The sequence below is a fragment of the Hylobates moloch genome, unplaced genomic scaffold (genome assembly GCF_009828535.3).
Source record: "Hylobates moloch isolate HMO894 unplaced genomic scaffold, HMol_V3 SCAFFOLD_4, whole genome shotgun sequence".
Lineage (NCBI taxonomy): Eukaryota > Metazoa > Chordata > Mammalia > Primates > Hylobatidae > Hylobates > Hylobates moloch.
In genome coordinates this window covers 173,667,752-173,686,735 of record NW_026652279.1, presented here as the reverse complement: position 1 = coordinate 173,686,735, position 18,984 = coordinate 173,667,752, and the positions used below count along the sequence as shown (strand labels likewise).

General features: G+C 50.1%; 1 protein-coding gene across 5 annotated transcripts in view; it reads right to left on the bottom strand.

The window, feature by feature from the left end:
• MCF2L (MCF.2 cell line derived transforming sequence like) overlaps nt 1-18,984 on the bottom strand; it is a 202,252-nt gene that overhangs the window by 178,785 nt on the left and 4,483 nt on the right. For 3 of the 5 annotated variants that reach the window (XM_058438087.1, XM_058438110.1, XM_058438111.1), the window contains one exon: nt 15,305-15,477. In XM_058438087.1, the coding sequence (XP_058294070.1) occupies nt 15,305-15,473 (169 nt within the window). In that variant the 5' untranslated portion in view covers nt 15,474-15,477. Of the gene's footprint in view, nt 1-15,304; nt 15,478-15,572; nt 15,590-17,127; nt 17,301-18,984 lie in introns of those variants that run through there. The other 2 variants (XM_058438088.1, XM_058438089.1) reach the window with 2 other exon arrangements.

Here is an 18,984-nt window from a genome sequence, read left to right as displayed (position 1 = left end):
GTTAATAATTAGGAAACGTGTGGGGTGTGTGGAACGCCCGGTATCATTATCATAACTTTCCTGTTAACCTAAAACTGTTCTCTGAAAATTTAGGTCTGTTAGAAAAGAGGATTGTCAAATAGGTAATTGAACTGTGTCACATCTGAAATACAAAAAATGAGGTCAATCTAAGTAAAGGAAATGGAAAGATTTCCAGGTGTGAACCAGAAATAAAATCCTAAGCCCCACAACGGACCGAATGGACCCTGCTCTTGGCCAAGGGGAATCCACAGGAACCTGAAAGACCAGTTCAGGCCCTGACCAGAGGGAGTGGGGTCGTACAGGCCTCGGTATTCCCTCCTCCCTTTGGAATTCGGGTACAGCTGACCAGCACCGACATTAAAACCGAGACCGTAAGACTGACCCAAGCAAACTCTTTATAGCAATGAGACACCAAATTCCAACAGACTCTAGAACAGCATCACATGACAGACAGCAGGCCCTGAAAGAAAGTGAAGTATTTGACCCCAAAATACATTTCTTTGACATGTTTTGAAATGGCCCAGCAAAGCTCTCTCTCATGGGGAAATCTACATTCCGTAGAGAACCCCCTTCCCTCTCCAGGTCCTTTCCTGATCCAGGAGAGATGAACTGAGAGACTGGCTTTTAGCTCTAATTGGAGACATTTACCTGCTACCTGGGGGCTTCCTCTGTGTAGTAAGAACCTTGGTGTCTTTCTGTGTAAGAACCTTATCTTAACCCAGTCACTCCTCTCTACTGATTCCAGCTCTTTAGGTAGTAACTTAACTCTTTCAACCAATTGCCAATCAGGAAATCTTTGAATCCACCTATGACCTGGAAGCCCACTCCCCCGACTCGAATTGTCCTACCTTTCTGGACAGAACCAATGTATACCTTACACGGATTGACTGAAGTCTGCCTGTAACTTCTGTTCCCCTGAAATGCATAAAATCAAGCTGTAACCCAAGTACCCTGGGCACATGTTCTCAGGACCTGGGCTGTGTCACAGGCTTTGGCTACTCATATTTGGCTCAGAATAAACCTCTTTAAATATTTTACAGAGTTTGACTCTTAGTTGACACAGGACGTATTATATATAAATATCAAACTAGAAAGAAGGAAGGGGAGGGGGAGGGGAGGAGAGGGGAGGGAAGGAGGGAGGGAAGGAGGGAGGGAGGAAGGCAGGAAGGAAGGCAGGCAGGAAGGAAAGGACAAACATCCAACAGAATCCAGCATCATATCCCAAGGGTGACGTCATGACTGGCGGGCTTTACGCCAGGAACACAGCAAGAATGTTGCAGGGGATTAAATATAGGAATATTCACGAATGTAATGCGTCATCATGTCATACCTAAATAAAAATGTGATGATGATCATCACAGATATTGAAGAAACATTTGTTAAATTAAACATTTATTCTCGATTTTTAAAACACTCAATGAAGGACACTGGTGGGTAGTCGAATGTGATCTTACACTAAAGTACCCATCTCATGAATGAGTTCTGGGGTGTGATGCTCAGCCTGGTGACTGTAGTTAACAATAAAGTATTGTATATCTGAAATTGGCTAAGGGTAGATCTTAAGTGTTCTCACTGCACACACAAACAGTACCCATGTGAGGTGACGGACATGTTAATTACCTTGACTATGGCCATTGCTTCAGTGCAAACATACATCCAAACACCACGTGGTGCACCTTAAATACAGACAATAGTTATCCATTCATTATCACTCAATAAATACGGGGAAAAATTTTTTTTTTTGAGACGGAGTCTCGCCCTGTCCCCCAGGCTGGAGTGCAGTGGCGCAATCTCAGCTCACTGCAACCTCCACCTCCCGGGTTCACGCCATTCTCTTGCCTCAGCCTCCTGAGTAGCTAGGACTACAGACACCCGCCACCATGCCTGGCTAATTTTTTTTTTTTTTTTATTTTTAGTAGAGACGGGGTTTCACCGTGTTAGCCAGGATGGTCTCGATCGCCTGACCTCGTGATCCACATACCTCGGCCTCCCAAAGTGCTGGGATTACAGGTGTGAGCTACCACGCCCAGCCTGTTTTTAATTTTTAAAAAATTAAAAAAAGAAAAAAAACAAAGTACTCATCTCAGCCTGAAGGCCAGTATAATATTGAATAGGGATATTACAGAAGGCAGGATCACCAAACCTGAACATCACCATTACTATTTAATCACGTCTGGGAGATGCTGGGCAATCCACTCAGGGGACGAGATGGGAAGCACAAAAATTGACAAGAAAGAAAAACATGATTATCTGTAGATTTGTTCACACAATCATGTAATCAGATAACAGGAACTTTGGTTCCTAGGAAAAGGTACACTAGCAAGAGTGTCCAGGGAAGCTCTTACCAAGGACAGCAGTGAAACAAGACCACCAGCCCCATTAATTAAAGTAGCGGGTGTGGGAAAATGGAAGGCAAGCAGAAACGAGACAGAACAGGGAGTCCAGAAACAGACTCAAATATGTATGAAAATTCAATCTATTTTAATGGTGGCAACTGCTGATGGGTGTAGTAAGCATGGATTTTTTTTTTTTTTTTTTTTGAGACAGAGTCTTGCTCTGTCACCCAAGCTGGAGTGCAGTGGCACAATCTCGACTCACTGCAACCTCCGCTTCCCGGGTTTAAGCAATTCTCCTGCCTCAGCCTCCTGAGTAGCTGGGACTATAGGTGCCTGCCACCATGCCCGGCTAATTTTTTGTATTTTTAGTAGAGACAGGATTTCACCGTGTTAACCAGGGTGGTCTCCATCTCCTGACCTTGTGATCCACCCGCCTCAGCCTCCCGAAGTGCTGGGATTACAGGCTTGAGCCACTGCGCCCGGCCAACATGATGATTTTAATAAACGGTGTTAGGATCTCCAGGTCAGAAAAGCAAACTTGGATCCATACTTGACACCATACAACAAAATCAATCCAAGTGGGTCAAAAGTTTAAATGGAAATAAAATACTAGGAAAAAAATGGGTGAATTCCTTTATAACCTCAGAATAGGAAGACCTTTTCAACTATGACTCAAAATCCAGAAGCCCCCAGATACTGAGATTCAACTACATATTTTAAGTGGCAAAAGAAAAAAAAAAAAGGAAAGTCAAGACAGTGACGATTTGAGAAAAAATACTTTTCAACTCAAATCACTGCAGCTAAACTCCCTAATTTATGAAAAGCACCTAGAAAACATTAAAAGATTAGCAACCCAGCTAAAATATGGGCAAACAAAGATATAAATGAGCAGCAGTTCAATCTCACGCATGAGATGCAAGTGATGAAAGTCTGCACTGAGAGGGCAGCTCACCATTCTCAGGTTGGAGCAACCATCAGACAAGGACATCAGCCTCTCCCATCAGACACCTCTGCAGGGAGCCGCTCCCATGATCATGTGGCTCACAGAGCGAGTGTGTGAATACCTGAGGAATACTGTCAAAAAGCCTTTATTCTTTCACTCAGCCTCTGGGAATGTGAAATCCATCCACCAGTACACACGCTGAAGGGCATGTATACTAGGTTATTAATTGCACCATTGCAATAGTGCCCGTCAGCAGAGACAGGTGAATACAGTGTAGCCACTGCCCACTGTGCAAGAGAATAAGGATGCTGCTTCTTCACGGATGTGGAGTAGTCCCCAAGACAGAGCGAGGGGAGAAGCGTGCAGACGCTATTTACCATGTGCTACCTTTTGTACAAAACAAGAGGAAAGTGTGAATGTGTGTGTCAGCTCGCGTGTGGCAAGGCCCTCTTGGGGGACGCACCAGCTCCTGGGGGAAGGACCACCTGTGCGGAGCGAGAATCCTCAACCCGTATCTTCTTTATTATTTTGATTTCTTAACCACAAAACTGTATATTACTTATTACAAACCCAAAAAAGAAAGAAGGAAAACAGGGAAGAAAGGAAAAAGAAAAGAACCTAGGCTGGCTCACAGGGGGAGAAGGGGCTGGAGATGCTAACAGGGAATTATGTCCCAACGCAACACTAAGGAGTCTGGACTCGAGGTACAGGCATTGGGGGGCTGATGGATTCTTGGCAGGAAAAGAACACAGTCCCAACGTCTGCCTGTCAAGTGAGCGAGAAATAGTCTGCAGTGCTGAGAAGACAGAGCTGTTTAAAAATAAATGTTTTAAATGTGCACCTGTTGTATGAAATGGAGTGCAAAATTAAATACATTTTTAAAAGCACACAATGAGAGGACGTCAACGAATCTATTTGTTGGGCTGAATCCCTCCCCAGCATCCCTGGGGCAGCCATGAGCCACGCAGGGCACTAAGCCCTGGGGCAAGGGAGGTGGCAGGACAGACTGACCCACGGATGGACGTGCAGAGAAGCAGCCTGCCCCATGCACTTGAAGGAGAAAAAGGCAACGCATATTTGTCACAAATGGTTACCAGCAGCCCATCCCCCCACACAGAGGCATTTTTAAATTATTGAGTAAACTCATTCTCAACTCAATGACCAAAGATCACATTTGTCCCTGAGAAGAAAGGTGCCAGCTGCATCAAACATAACAGGTAACTTTGAAAAATGCCTGCAGCTGAGACATCATGATGGCCACACATCTCTCTGAAAGCTTTTTGTTTTGCCAGGTGAGCTGAGTGATAATGTTCTGTTCTGGGTTTGCCATATACACACACAATCACACAAAGACACACACACATAAACACAGACACACACACAATCACAGACACACCCCATACATACAGACACAGAGATACGCCACAGACACACACAGTCACACACAGACACACCCCATACATACACAGAGATACACCACAGACACACACGCAATCACACACAGACACACCCCATACATACACAGAGATACGCCACAGACACACACAATCACACACACGCACACCCCATACATACACAGAGATACACCACAGACACACAGAATCACACAGACACACCCCAGACACAGAGATACACCACAGACACACACACACAGACACACGACACATACACAGCCACACAGAGACAAAGACACAAGCCATTTATATAAGAAAAGAAGAACATAAAATATATATGGGGATATTTATTAGGTGACTTCCAGCAAATAAATAAAAAAGAAATGACAGAATGAGAACATTTGCAACTCTTAAGAATAAATTGGACAGGCGTGGTGGCTCACACCTGTAATCTCAACACTTTGGGAGGCTGAGGCGGGTGAATCACCTGAGGTCAGGAGTTCGAGACCAGCCTGGCCAACATGGTGAAACCCCATCTCTACTAAAAATACAAAAATTAGCCGGGTGTGGTGGCGTGTGCTTGTAATCCCAGCTACTCGGGAGGCTGAGGCAGGAGAATTGCTTGAACCCAGGAGGCAGTGGTTGCAGTGAGCCCAGATTGCACCACTGCACTCCAGCCTGGGTGACAGAGCGAGACTCAATCTCAAAAAAAAAAAAAAAAAGAATAAATTAATAAATCTAAGCAACAACGACCCCTGGCTGCCAATGTCCCCAGACACTCACACCCAGACATCACCCTCCCAAGATGGAGAGCACCACTCTGAAATTGCCTGAGGAGAAAGGTGCCCTCCTGGAGCTGGTTCAGGTTCTGAATAAACTAAACACGGGGGACAGAGGCACATGTTAACTGACACTCTTGAGGATGTGACTGCTGGGCCCGGGGATGGGCAACTTCACAGAACAAGGGACTTGGGCCACATGCACGGCCACCTCCCCGGCCATGTGACTCTTGGTGAGGGTGGGGTGGAACTCACTCAATGAAGACATTGTTTTTTCTTTTTAAAAAGAATTCAAAGTTCATCTCATTCCTATTCTTGGCGGATTAGCCACTTAGCCTGCATGTAGCCTTTTTCTTCTCTGCTGCTAAACAGAACCTCTTTTCCTTGAGGTACCTGAAGTCTAAGTTCTGATGACACAGCTCAGTAATGTTTAGGGAAAACCCAGTGATCAAAGATCACATTTGCTCCTAGAAGGAAAGAAGTCGGAAGAGAGGAAGACGGAAGAAATCGTTGCCGGGCGCATCCGCGTGAGGTCCTGGGTATTCTGTGAGCAGAGGCTGGCGCAGGCCCGCCGTGCACTCGGCCTTCGGGAAGGAGATAAAGACAGAAGGGGGTGCCGGGCCCACGGCTGAGACACCCAAGAAGACGCCTGCAGCCCGGGTGACCACAGCAGGGGCTTGGGTGAGGCCGGGACCCAGGTCTCTGGAAGTGAGGGAGGGTTTCAGAGGAGCACGGTGGGCGGGCCATTCCCAGAGGAGCCTGCAGCAGGCAGGATCCAGGGATCACGGCCAACATGGCGGCCACGGGGGGAGAGAAGAACCTGGTGGGCGCACAGGACGAGGGGCTGGGCGGAGCAGACACGAGGCAGGAGAGTGTCTGGGTCTACACCCTGCATGGATGGTGCTGGGCGGAGCTGCAGACAGACCCCGGGACCTAAGGCTACATGTGTAAACACGGGGGTCGGCCAGCCAGACCCATCCTGGCCGTGGGACGTTGCAAACGGGCCCCCTCTGGCCATCACCTCTGACCAGACCCAGCTTCTGGGTCTCCTGGAGTCACTGACCTGGTATGGAAAATAAAGCTGGGCTTAGGCTCCTGAGGGGGCCTTGGCATTCGCCACCCACCGCCAGGACAAGCTCCCGCTGGGGTTCAACACCAGCTCCATCATCATGCACTGCACCAGCTGACGCCAGGGAGCGGCCAGGTCCGAGGGCAGGGGCGCGAGAGTCAGCCCCACCCCCCAAATTCTGGGAAAGTGCTGGGCCCCCTGGCCTGCGTTTTGGCTGCGGCTTTATTTACACGCAGCTGTTTCTCCAAGGTGCCTCCAGCAGAATTTCAGACGAATTCTCCCACGAAATATTTTCCCCTTGAAAAGTGTTAGGTAATTAACACCCCCAGGTCACCAGCGGCACAGTCCCGGCGAGACAGCCACCAGGAAGGTGAAGGCGAGAAGAGCTCTCCACTAGCGTCAGCAGCAAACCAGGGGACCGGGGGGCAGGAAGCCCGAGCCCCCCTCATGCCTATTTGTTTTCAGTCTAATTTCCTGTTCTAAGAAACATTTATTCTGACAGAGATAAGAAGGTTTCCTCATGCAGAAAAACAAAAAGAACAACAAATGGCACATGTATGATTAAAAACATTTATATTTAGGTGCATATCTTAAGTCTTTTACAAAACTGCACATATTTGGTGTTTACAAAATTGAAGACTGTGTATCGTTTTTATAACTGGCAATTTCACTTATTATAGTGTAAGATGTGCCAGGGAGAATTACGATCTCAACAACTAAATCATTTCCAAACCCCTCCTGCTGTAATTTTGCCTTCCTGCAAGTGTTCATAATTATAAATAACGGCTGTAATGATCACCTTTGTTCATGTTTGTGACAATATTTTTATCATTTTCTTCGTTTAAATTCTTAGAAGTGAACATTGCTGACGAAAACTAAAAATATTTGAAGACTTTTACTGACATCAGTTGTTTTCCAGTATATCGATAAGGACTGGCATTCCTACCAGCAGGCTTGGAATTTTTGGCCATAAAAATGGAAAGAGAAAGAGACCTTGTGGTCAGCATTACATTTCTTTAAACTGAACAGGTCAGACTATTTCTGTGCAGGCTTTATATTCACTTTCTATGAACGTGTGCCTCCTTTTCACTCTGCTATGTAAGACAGATGCATAGATAAATATCTATCCTTTGCTGCAATTTTTTTCCAGGTTTTCATTTGCTGGTCAGTCTTCTTGGTGATTTCTCAGGAACAGTTTTAAGGTTCAGGTAGTAAAATCTCTTCATTTCTTGGCCAGGCACAGTGGCTCATGTCTGTAATCTCAGCACTTTGGGAGGCCAAGGCAGGCGGATCACTTGAGGTCAAGAGCTTGAGACCAGCCTGGATAACATGGTGAAACCCCGTCTCTACTAAAAATACAAAAATTAGCCGGGGTGTCGAAGTGCATGCCTGTAATCCCAGCTACTTGGGGGCTGAGGCAGTAGAATCGCTGGAACCCAGGAGGTGGAGGCCGCAAGGAGCTGAGATTGCACCACTGCACTCCATCCAGCCTGGGCAACAGAACAAGACTCTGTCTCATAAAACAAACAAACAAAACAAAAAACCCTCTTCATTTCTTGTTTCCATCAGATCCTTCAAAGAGATTCATCCTCTTGGTTACTAGACTCTCCTCCAAATGCCACTGAGCACTACCTGCATTCAAGTTGACAGATCCACTGGCTGCCCACCCTCTGCGCTAGTGTAGGACCTCCCAAGTGCACTCCTGATGAAGACGTTTGCACAGGACGCTGGGGTGAATGCTCAGGCCTGCCCCAAACCCCTGCAGACAGCCCATTGGGATCAACCCTTAGCCCAGCTTCAACCCATGCTGGGCAGGGAGGCCAGGTCTGTAGACACAGAGGTGAAGGATGTACTCACACTGCCGAGTGCCTCCCGAGACCGGCAGGACACCAGATCACTGTGGACGAGATGCCGAGACCTCTGCTGGAATCACAAGCGAGGGATTAGACATCTGGGGAGAGGTTGGTTACAGGAGCTCCCTCGGGAACAGGCAGTGTTTTTGCCAGTCCTGGAGTTAACCCAGAAGCGGATGAGGCAAGCGGGAGGGAGAGAATTTCTTTGCAGTGGGAACAGTTCAAACCAAGTGAATCCCCTTACCCAGATCATCCCCTCGGCAAAGCCGAGAGCAGCGTGGATAAACGTAAGCATGGGCCGGGCGTGGTGGCTAACACCTGTAATACCAGCGCTTTGGGAGGCTGAGGCAGGCGGATCACGAGGTCAGGAGATCGAGACCATCCTGGCCAACATGGTGAAACCCCGTCTCTGCTAAAAATACAAAAATTAGTCAGTTGTGGTGGCATGCACCTGTAGTCCCAGCTACTCGGGAGGCTGAGGCAGGAGAATTGCTTGAACCCGGGAGGTGGAGGATGCAGGATCACGCCACTGCACTCCACCCTGGGCGACAGAGCGAGACTCTGTCTCAAAAAAAACCAAACCAAAACAAAACAAAAAACACAAGCCTGGCGTTTGTGTCTGATGCACTGGTGACTAGTGATGCTTGCCTTTGATTCTGTCATGTCAAACACAGTTTCTTCAGAGGAGAAATCCGACTTTAATCATAGAGCACATACTGTAGAGCACGCAGTTAGGCAGAAAACCCCTAACTTTCTGATAAAGACTCACAGAATCATGTGTGCTCCGGGGCGTGCAGAAACGGCTCTGGCTCTGAGAAGGGGCTTTTGGGAGAGAAGCTGCCTGCTGTCTTCAGACACCTTCTGTTCACCTGAGGAGTCTCTCCAGCAGCTCAGAACAGTTATTCCTGGTTTCAGGCAATACATCACATCCATTTTAATTAAAAGATGAAAAATACTCCAGCCAATTCCATTCAGAACAGTCCATTTAGGCACCCTTGAATCAGAGGGCGCTCGGGAGACCAGAGGACCCCTGTGCAAGCTGGGGCGGTGGTCCACCCCATCCCCCTAACACGAGAGCCCTGGTAAGTCAGAGCACCTGTGCCCCCATGCTGGCAGCTTACCTGGCCTTGGGAAGCTGCCCACACCCTTGGCATTGGACATGAGCAGATACCAGCCATGCTTCCAACATTAACCAGTAACACAACTCGTTCCCAAACATCTGGAGGTTCCTATGCACTGAACATATGTCCTTAAAAAAATTAGGAATTCCTGCCAGCTTCCTGACTAATACACAAAGTCCAAGTAGAAAGATGCTGAGGAATCAGGAAAGGTTGAAAACAAGAAGTTAATCATTGACAGCCACACTGCAAGTACCATTTCCACAAACAACATGTTCATCTTCAGAGGCCGTCTCACTGGAGACTCACAGAACTATAAAGAAAAGATGAGTGGAGAGAGCGGTGGGTGCTCATTCTCCCAACATGCGCCGTTCTTTAACATGGCGTGCTGCTGAGATTGCCTTTTCTCAGAGGTGTTTTCTGCAACGCTAAATGGCATGCAAGGAGAAAACAATGAATCTCCCAAGAAAATCATGAGCTTTGAGAACTGCATGAAGAACAGGAAGTTTCAAGTCCAGAGTCTACCAAATTATTAAAGAACATTTTCTGTGGGCCAAGAGAAACCAGCCCATCAGCATACAATAGCTAGCGCCCAACCACAGAAGAAGCCTGAAGCTGTGAAGAAACACATCTTCCCCCGTCAGGTTCGCGAATGCACAACTACAGCCCCTGCAAAGGCCACAGTTGCGAGGATTCAGCCATTCTCCACCAAGCCGCGACTGTGACCCATGCCAGAAACACTGAGGATTCTCCACCAAGCCGCGACTATGACCCATGCCACAAACACTGTGGATAGCCAAAAAGCCGATTTCCTTCCAAGTATCTGTTTCCTGTGGTCATTTTCCCCTTCCCCAAAGTACATTTTCAGTTCCAGCTAATTGTTTCTGCAAACCCTTCTGTGAGACTCATATCTGAATGCTGCAGCCCCATCACTTCTCAAGGCTGGGGCAAGTCTTGGTCCTTCCCGAAGTGCTTCCCAACCCTCCCGCCTGTCCCCAGGTGGAGACGAGGTCCCCCCTCAGAATCCTGTGTAATCTCCTACCATAAAGCATGGAAGTATTAGGTCCAGCCATGGAATCATCCATGCTCCAAGGCTTCTGACATAGAAACAGCAACGTTGCGACGGCACCAAAGGCGGCAAATGTGTCTGTTTCTGTGCTGCTCTTCTTCACCCTAAGCCCAAGTCAGGGATTGTCTTCCATTTGTTCTTTTATCCTCAAAGCTTTGCCCAGCACCTGAACAGTGTGATGCTCAAAGGTTTGCTGGGACGAAAATCACTGGCATCTTTAAAGACACCACTGACCAATGGGGATAGATGGAATTTCTAACAGGAGGCCCCGCAAGCCACCCTAAAGCTAGAGGTGCTCGCCTGTGCCGGGGGCCCCTCACCTCTGCTGTACAAGGAAGTTGTGGGCGAATCCTCTTGCTCTCTCACCCTCAATTCTAAGATGATAGCGGTCCTTCCAAAGAGGCTGAGCAACATGTTCCCAGGCCTCTGCTGTCACCTGGCCCACCAGAGCCAGAACGCATTGCGCACCACTGAAGAGCAAGGCCACACACTCACGGCGGAGCGGGCGCTGGTGTTTTCATAGGGAAGCACTGCCAGGGAGAGGAGAGTCAGGCAAGCTCCACAGGCACCCCATGGAAATGCACCGTGTGTGCACATACGCGTGTGTGCACGTTCCTGTGGGCACCTGCCGTTCTCAGTAAGACACGCCCTGCAGAGGGTGAGCTCCAGAAGCCACAGGGAGCTGATGCTGGCCACGCCTTCCCCGTGCACCTGCAAATCCTGCAGCACAGCTGTGAGAGCCGACCTTCAGCGGAGTGAGTCAGCTTATGGAACGCTGCAGGCTCAGGCAGGAGCCCTGAGGAGGCCTGTCTGCAGCGTGTCCCCTCGGATTAGAGGCCCTTCCATAGCTGACTGTGAAACAGTTAATCGCAGAGTCACTGAAACAACGTGGTGACTTCATTTCAGACTTCGCTGAAATGAAGAAGCCTGAAGGAAAGCAAGAGCAAACACAGCAGCTTCAGATCGCACGGAGCGAGCTGGAAAATAAGCTCATGAATGTTTACCGAGCAGGGCCCAGGCCTGCTGCGACCTTCTCAAAGACCAGTGTCTGTTGACTGAGAACAGGGAAGTTGGACGGGACGCGCTTCAGCGCCCAGCAGGAAAACAAAGGTAGAACCAGAGGGAGTCACCTTCTATCGTGGTTTCAAAATAAATACTTGCATGATGCGGCAATTCCACTTCTGCGGAGGCAACCCCAAGGCCTGAAAGTAGGAGCCTGCACAGGTATTTGCACACCGTGTTCATAGGAGCATTATTCACAATAGCAGAGGCGGCTGTGACCCAAACGTCCATGGATGAACGAGTGAAGAAACAAATGTGGCCCACCCACACCATGGAATATTACTCAGCCTTAAAAAGGAAGGAAATTATGTCACACGGTACAACACAGATGAACCTCAGAACGTTATGCCCAGTGTAATAACCTCCAGTTACATAAGGTCCCTAGAGTTGTCAATTTCATAGAGAAAGAAAGTAGGATGGTGGGTGTTGGGCTGGGGGCAGGGGTGTTGGATACAGTGAGTTCCTCTTCAAAAGTTGCCCTTGTTCAACTCCCTTGTTGTTTGTCCTCTGTTCAAAGCCTAACTTCCTTGCCTCCTTGCCCCTAGTTACGGTAAACAACCTTCCTGCCGTTCCCAATCTGTAACCCACATCCATTCCCAATCTGTAACAACCCACATCTATTCCTTATTTGGTGTCTTTAGTTCTGAAACTGCTCTTCCCACTGCTGTAGCCCCCAACCCTGCTCCATTTGAAGTAGCCACTGGGATCAGCTGAGATTGTGTGGTCTGACTCCAGCCAGTGGGGACTGGACACAGTAGCAGGGACTGACCGTGTTAGGGATAAAAACCCCTTTCCTTCTTTGTTCGGTGTGCTTTTGCAGCAACCAGAAGAGCGAGCAGCACCCTTCTGCAGAAGTAAATTTGCCTTGTTGAGAAATCCATTATTTAAGTGCTCATTTTCTTTGCAACTCCAAGTTCTTATTTCCAACAAGGGGAATGGGAGTGGGTGTTTAACGGGGACAGAGTTTCAGAGAAGATGCGAAAGTTCTGAAGATGGACGCTGGTGATGGCTGTACAACAGTGTGGGTATATTTAATACCAGGGAACTCCACACTTAACAGTAGTTAAAATGGTAAATTTCATGGGTGTCTATTTTATGACAAAAAAAAACTATTACTGATTTCAAAATTGTTCTGATACAAACAGGTTTCATCACCACAAAGGGTCTCCAGCCAGCTGGGCTAGGACATTGCCAAGGCCCCGGGTGACCTGGAGACAGAGCAGGTGTGGTGCAGGCAGGGCCTGAGAGCCGAGCGTGGTTCTCCCGCAGGCCACAGCCCACACAGTACGCTTCTCTTTCCGCAGAGCAGACCAGGCAGGACAGCCAGAAGGGCTTCACCGCTCAGAACTCTAAGCGGATTCTCTTCCAATCCCCTGGAGTCCAGGGTTGGAGGGAAGCTGCCTAAAGGGCTTTCTTGGTAAAGCCAAGCCCTGGGCCTCCAGGACTCAGGGATCAGAGCGGTTTTGCGAGTTAGAGGAGGAAGAAGTCAGATGTGACATTATTAAGAGCCACGGCTTGCTGAGTGGGTGCTCCGACCAGCCACATGTCTGGGCTCCTCACAGCAGCTGCCTGGAGGCTATTGCTGTCCACAGTGCAGAGGCTTCTCCACCCGCCCAAGCTTGTGGGGACGGCAGGGGCAGGAACAAAGGCAGAGCATGGGCCCAGGCTCTGCTCCATGGCCGGTGCACGGTGGACCCCGACAGTCCTGAACCTGGGAGAGCTCGGTACATTGAGAAATAACAGGAGCACTTGGTTCAGTTGTGAGGGTTCCCTAACCCTAGTCCTAAATCAGCCTTACCCCAAACGCTACCCCACCCCTAACACCTACCCCTACCCCAGTCCTAACCCCTAACCCTAACCCTAACCTTAACCTTAACCTCTAACCCTAACCCTAACCGCAGCCAGCTCCCTCAGTCCCCAGAACTGGTCCACGCGAGACTTGGGTGCTCAGGGAAAGGCACCAGTGCCGACCACAGCCAGGTTCTGAGCAGCCAAAGGCAGTTAATTCACAGCCAAGCTGAGCGCAGGAAGACTCAGTGACCTTCCAGTTGCAGAGGTCAGGGCAGCCAGCTGTCTGCAGGCGCTAAGTAGCCCCTCCTGCCCTCTTCTGAAGCCCCTTGCACAACAGCTAAGCCGTGTGCAGCCCTGTCCTGACAGCCCCGCTTCGCTCTTGTAGAAGTAGCTGTCTCCTCGCTCACGGGTTTCTCGGGTGTGTACATCCCAGAGAAGCAGGCGCTGTGCCAGGGAATAATGAGAGCACCTGGTTCTCAGTCCGGGAGAGGTCCCAAGAGGCTCAGTCTCCAGCCTCTCATTCGTGACAGTCACTGACAAGGGAAGTGACAGAAATCAAATTCTTAATCCCACAAAACTAAGCACATACCCTGGCTGGGGTGACCACACCGAAACGCAGCCCCCCAGCCAGCCAGCTCTAAACAAACACCTGCGTTTCCAAGTGCAGGAGTCTACACAAGTTGTGGCCCAGAACCACTGGGCCAGGGAACCATAGACACGCGGCAATCACCAGGTGGAATCTCTTTCTACAACAGCAGACACACACAGCTGAGCTCTGAAGACAGGGCCAGGGCGGTTCTCACCTGAAGACATGAAACAGGACGGAATCCCCAGGCACCAGCCCTCAGGGCAGCGGCCGTGGCATGGGGACAGGATGGACTCACAACTCGAAAGTCTCAGAATGATGCCTTGACCCAGCAACTCCCAAGACTCCACTAATCAGTGCAAATGCCAGCTCAGGACAAGTCCCAGAAAAGCACCAGATTTAGAGCAGGCAGCAGAATCGTCAAAATCCCTCCTCAGCTCAGTGGCCACCCCATCGGCGCTGGAAGCCTGCACGTCTTGTCCAGCCACAGGATGGATTTTGCAATGCCAGGCCAGCACTGGGCCACCAAATTCACACCTGCCCTTGGTGGCGAGTGCCCACACTGGCTTTGTCTAGTGAAAACTTGACTTTTGGAAGCAATTTGGGAAGAAATGGCAAAAAATAATTCAATGCAGGCAAAACTAGGAACAGAGAACTCAGCCCCTTGCTCAGGTTAGAAAACACATGCAGAACATTCAGATAGGCAGGGGCTGGAGAGAGAAGCATTGCCTGGCCTGGATCAGGAGGTCAGGCTGAGCTTGGAGAGGCCACTCACACCCCAGGCCTGCCCAGCTCTCACCTCGGGGTGCAGCCAATTCCAGACGCGCAGGCAGGGGCACTGGTCTGGAGACCAGCTGAGGCTTTGCCATGTTAATATGAAAACATACAAATTTAGACAATAGCTCTTTTGTTTCTAAAGAATGAAGCAAAGCCTACAAATTGTTCCCTTCAGGTATACTGTGCTTTATTTGGAACCCAAAGAAACATTTCTCATGATCTCTAACCGGAGCCAAACTCATTTTAAAATACTCACTTAGATAGCCAATGCCAAGTCAAATAAATGACCACACATCTTGAGACAAGTCGTCCCAACTTGGACCTGGGCAGGTAAAAGCCACGTGAACCCATTCGAAGCCCCTCCCACAGCCTGCCACCTGGGGGGTCATGCATTCCCAGGATCTAAACCTTGTCAATCCCTAAAAGGACCAGAATAGCAAAGAACACAGGTCTGATCAGTAGTGAGACCCGCAAAATCAAATGAGGCCGCAGCACCAGGCGCCTACCTGTGGCCATGGCCGTCGTCTCCGGTGTGTCTTGAACAAGCCTGATGATGTCAGACACATCAATTTGGTGATCCGTTTCCTCCTTTTTGGCCTCATTGGGTCGTTGTGGGGAAGAATAACTGTTGCTTCTAGGTCTCTTGCACAGGATAAATCTCCAACAGTCAAACATGAGGCTGCAGAAAGAAGATTTTAAAAGCACAATGAAGTCATGCTGCAGAAAGACTTAAGAACTGTTGCTTTGAACAAAACTGAAATAACTAGTTGTAACCTTCAGTGGTATTTATTCTGCAATGAAGATAGTACGTTTGAAACTAACTTCATTCTTCTCCAGTCAATTTCTACTGTATCAGGGTTCACTTACACAAGGAACCTTCTTCTATAACTCTGACACAGAATAAAGGGTCGCAGGAGCAAAACATATTATTGACTTCTGCTGCTGAAGAAAAGAAAAAAAACAACAACCGAGGTTTTCCCCTTGACATTTAGACTCCTGTTTCAAAGACATAGAAGTCCCTAGTTCTCCAGGTTTCAGTATCTAATTCACCGAACTGGCAAACTTTCAAAATCAGTGCTGATTGCTTATTCAGATTACTTAAAAACATTTCTAAATCCCCTAAGTAGAGAATGTCCTCTGAGTTCCAGAAACTTTAAAGCATAATTCCTCACTGAAAATGTGGCAAAGAAACTTACACGAAGTTTTTGTGAAGAATCTTAAATGTAAAGAGAAAACTGGTAGCTGCATTTCCAACCGAAGTCTCTGAGTCACTTGCTGGCAGCCCTTCCCCTCCCAGGTGGTGACCTGCAGTGCCTTTCCGTGCTGCCTTTCAGCACATTTATGGCTCACTGCTACTTCCCACTGTTGGCGTCCCACCCACAGGACCCCTTCCCTAGGAATAAAGACGGCAACAGTTTACTTAAATAAACTGTATTGTGGCTCACGCCTATAATCCCAGCACTTTGGGAGGCCAACGCCGGCGAATCACCTCAGGTCAGGAGTTCAAGACCAGCCTGGCCAACATGGCGAAACCCTGTCTCTACTAAAAATACAAAAATTAGCCGGGCGTGGTGGCAGGCGCCTGTAATCCCAGTTACTCAGGAGGCTGAGGGACGAGAATCACTTGAACCCAGGAGGCGGAGGTTGCAGTGAGCTGAGATTGCGCCACCGTGCTCCAGTCTGGGCACAACAGTGAAACTCCATCTCGAAAAAAATAAAATAAACAATAAACGGTATTGCTGGCTCTACCAGGGATGTTGCTTTCCACGCCACTGTTCACGCTGCATCCTGTCGCCCAGTTCTGCTGCTGCCTGGGCCTCAGCTCCCTGGGGAAATTCCGCCTGCCTCCCTCCAACCTGAAATCCTTGCTTCAGCCACTCGGAGGCCCCTGCTGGGACATCTCCCCCTTTCATTGTCTTCAGCTAAACCCCATCCCCATCCCTCAGGTCAGACTTGCAGGTGCCCAGACCACCCCACACGCGCTCTCAGGGCCGCTGCTGTCAGTCCCCAGGGAGCTTTGCAAACACCAATGACCAGCCCTGGAGAGCAGGCCCCTCCCGAGAACCACTGCCCCACCACATGGAGCCCTGAAGGACGAAGCCTGCCCAGGACAGGGCGATCCCCATCGCCAACCCACAGTCCAGGTCCCAAACACTCTGGGGACACCAGGGCCACACCCACGCGCCTCACAGCAGAGGCTGTGCTTCTCCACCCCTGCCTGTTCCCCCAACACACAAGCTCCACAGCCTTGACTCCCACCCCACAAACACACTCACCCCTCGGTGTTCATCAGGGCACGGGCCTTCCAGACCACCCCACAAACACTCACCCCTCGGTGTTCAACTCATCCCTTTGCTGCTACTGTTCAGAACTTGTTACGTGTCCCGACTCCTGTGTGGTTTTTCGTGCATGTCTTCTGCTCGTGTGGCGTGTTCTCCGACTGACTTGCAGAGCCTGCCACGAGGCTGCCCGCGCGTCTCACGCCCACCCTCAGTGGCTGGCACTGGGACCCAGCTGTGCTCACCACCTTGTCCGGGCACCTGCTTCATCTCTGCAGAAAGGTCTGGGAGGGACACAGACCTGAGGACAACCCGGTGCAGGTCTAAAGGCTTATTTTCTGATTGCTTAAATCTAATTTCAATGATTAAAAAGTAGGAAGAAAAATGTCCCCGGTTAAAAAAACGAAAGCAAAATACTGTTTTGTCCTTTTTCTCTTCCAAATTCTGCTCAGAGAATTTCAAACATGAGCAGGCTGATCGTGATCTGAAACCTCCAAAAGGGAAAATGAAAGGCCAGGTGTGCGCGGTCACGTTTATGCCCCTGGCTGCAATCGCGTCCCCAAGCTGGGCTCTGCAGACACCAGGCATGAGGGCCGTGTCCTCCCCATCCTGAAACCAACCCGAGGGGCTGTTCTGCTGTTTCTCTCCCCTACGAGGCAAGACTCTGCAAGCATTCCTAACCACGTGATCTCAAGGTGCGGTGGAAAAGATCCAGGTGAGCGACCTTCACTTTTACCCAGTGAAGGCTGCAGATGGCACGCGCGGCCCTTCACGCTGACACGGTGGAGAAAGGGGCGCCGCGATCCCTCCCTCCACAGGGCAGGTCCAGGCCGTCCTCTTCTGCAGCAGGCGCCAGTCAGCTCCGGGGTCCTGAGGACCCCTGGGTGTTGTGTGAGGACACCTGGGGCCAGGAGTCTTGGGGCAGGGGTGGCCCCTGCTTAGAGCTTCCTCCTCCCTCTAGGATCTCACTCCTCCAGCTGCTTCAGACAACAGCTCTCACGTGGTGAAGGACATCAGAGTTAACCCCAAGCTACTTGGGTAGAGAGAGTCTGGAAACTGCTGTTTCTCCAGCAGTGGGTTTTCCCGAGGGCAAGAAAACAGACTTTCCTGCCCTGAGAGGATGGATGACGAAGCCGGACGCGGTGCTGTTCACGTCTGTTCTCTTCAAAATCCCAAGACCGGCCTGACCACAGGGCACCCAACAGGCACCGCCGCCCTTGGAGCTTCTGCTTTCCCCTGAGCAAAGCCTCGAGAAGCCGTTCAGCAGCGAAGGCCGAAGGCCCAACCGAGAGCCGGGCCTCCTGGGCTTCCTGGGCTGAGCGAGGCGCCTCGCACACACACACAGAATTAAATCTGTCTGCAGATGTGGACACAGTCACGGGCAGCTAGAACTCAGCCCAGCAGCACGGAGGAGCCAAGTCAGCGCGGCTTCCTGACTCGTTTGCCCGGCCCTTGTTTATGATGCACCTACTGTGTTTGCTGCAGGTGCTGAGGACACAAACATCAGGGCAGCTCCTGTCCCCGAGGAGCTTGGATCCCAGGGAGAGCCAGCTTCTGCGCACGTTCAGCAGCCACCACCAAGCGGGGGCAGATCCAGCATGGGGGGAGAGGGCCCTGCCGGTGCTCCCCAGGAGGGGCACAGGGTGGGGTGGTGGTGGGTGCAGGGCCTGACGCAGGTGGCGAGAAGTCAGGCAGGATAGGGGCAGAAGCTCAGGGTCAAGAGTGGCACCCGGGGCCTGAGAGCAGCTGACGCTGACCGGTGGGAAGGGATCCCCAGGAGGGAAGTGGGAGGCAGGGGTGTGATGGACAAGGAGAGTCTGGAGATGATGGTAGCTGGGGACTCAGGGACTTGGGGGGCAGGGAGGCCGTCTGGGCTTCTAGCCTGAATAGCTGGTGAAGTGACACAG